The 1,913-nt window shown below is 58.7% G+C and overlaps 1 protein-coding gene across 1 annotated transcript in view; it reads right to left on the minus strand.

Annotated features, from left to right (window-relative positions):
- Window positions 1–1,852, minus strand: part of LOC113204179 (uncharacterized) — a 194,435-nt gene extending 192,583 nt beyond the window's left edge. Inside the window, 1 exon segment of the mRNA XM_052268795.1 lies at window positions 1,503–1,852. Coding sequence (XP_052124755.1) covers window positions 1,503–1,746 — 244 coding nt within the window. The 5' untranslated portion in view covers window positions 1,747–1,852.
- Between the last annotated feature and the right edge of the window lie 61 nt (window positions 1,853–1,913).

Below are 1,913 nucleotides of genomic sequence, written 5' to 3' on the forward strand. Positions count from 1 at the left end.
GCGTGCAGCGGGCGTGCGTGGGCGTGCACGAGGTGCCGTGTATCTCTTTTAGCGAGAGTGCTGCGCTGCGCCCGCCCCGCCCGCACACCTCTGCTGGGAAGAGACGCGGCGTCCTCCCCCCTACCCCCTCGCCTCGGGGCTTTGAATACTCCCAACACCCATTCACCTGAGGTGCTCCTTGTAGAGATAGGGCAGGGCCGAGACCCGGAGTGGAAAAAAGAATGTCGAACGATTTATGAGATCGGGGATTATAGCCTGGTCTACAGGATCAAAAAATAAAGCACCCCTTCGAGAAGGGATACGGTTCGACGAACTGTATGAGTCAACAGGCCCTACGCCCACGACAGGAGGGGATACCAACCTCAAGGCACCCAGCACACTACTTGCGAATAAATCTGCACGAAACGTTATTACACGTCAAATTTTAAATACCAGTCTATTATTATACAGCCGGCAAAAGACGGCAACACCAGTTGTTTTTGCAAGGTTTTCTTTTTAGCGGGTATATTAATTGCTGGCTAATCCTCGAGCAGGCGGGACGCGGAGAGAGAAAAAAGGCATTGATCCGCTCCAAACTGGCTGGACGAGAACACAGTCGGCTAGTAAGCCACACGCAACATAACGTCCAGATATATTTCTTTTTCGCAAGGTAATTTTTTTCATATATACTTCCAGGAGTGACATTTCGTAATCCTTTGCTCATCAACAGCGTGCTACAGTGTTAAACGTGATCAATCTAAAACAGGACACAGTCAGAAGCCACAAGGTTTTGTCACGGTTGGGTTTCACATCACAGCTTAAAGGGACGAATGGACCCCCGGATGAATGGGGAATAGGTGAAGGTCACGGACTGGGAGACAGACGGACAGGCTGACAAACGACTGCCAACTGGCTTTTGTTTTCCTCCCTCGACAGGTGCAAATTCACCTGGCTTGTCGCAAGCCATTCGGCAACGAGGCAGGCAGGTAGCACTGCCGCTCATCCCCTTCACAAGGGCTTCACAACACTGGCTTAGCAGGTGATGATAATCCCGTGTACAGGGCGGGACTGACAGACCAAAAGGGAAAGGGGACGAGGAAGGGCCCTCAGCACCCGGCGCCCTCGGCACCCGGGGACCTCAGACACCGGGGACCTCACGGGCCCTCAGCATCCGGGGCCCTCAGCACCCGGCGCCCTCAGCAACCGGAGTCCTCAGTCCTCAGCCAGCATCCAGGGACGTCAGCTGGGGGCCCTTACAGGGCCTCGGCACCTGGGGTCCTCAGCACACGGGGCCCTGAGGACCTGAGGCCCTCAGCACACGGCGCCCTCCTGCGTCGAGGTCCCCGCGCTGCCGCCGAGCCAGCAAGGGCCAAGGGCCGCGGGAGGGGCGGGTGGTGGGAACCACGGCGGAGACCGCGGGGAGGGCCGCCTCCCGCCCCAGGAAGGGGTCCCCGATAAGAGTGTGTATCCATCCGGGGGCCGCTGGGGGTGATGATGAAGATAATGAAGTTGTGGTACGTCACCGGTGCACGAAGGCTGCAGCAGTGAGAACTTTAATCCACAACGGCGATGGCGTTGGGGAGGGTGATGAAGATGATGTTGCTGATGGTGAGCTTGCTGTCTTGGTGATTTAAATCCATCATGGCATGGCTGCGGCACGACGCGCACGTCGTCCGCATCATCACTGAACTGCACACTGCACTGGGCACACTGCACTCCGCGGCACGCGCACGCACTCTTCGACCTCTTCTTCTTACCTGTGGCCATTATTGCGGGGGCCCGCCATGCGCAGCCCAGCGCGCTACGCCTCTGGCTACGGGGGCCCGATCTGCGGACCGAACTGACGTGAACCGCGCGGCACGAACACCGACACTCTACTGAGGCGGCGGCGGCGGCCGGAGCCCGGCGGAGAGCAACGTCCCCCCGGGACCGCC

This window comes from Frankliniella occidentalis, unplaced genomic scaffold, assembly GCF_000697945.3.
Source record: "Frankliniella occidentalis isolate FOCC.00 unplaced genomic scaffold, Focc_3.1 Scaffold76, whole genome shotgun sequence".
NCBI lineage: Eukaryota > Metazoa > Arthropoda > Insecta > Thysanoptera > Thripidae > Frankliniella > Frankliniella occidentalis.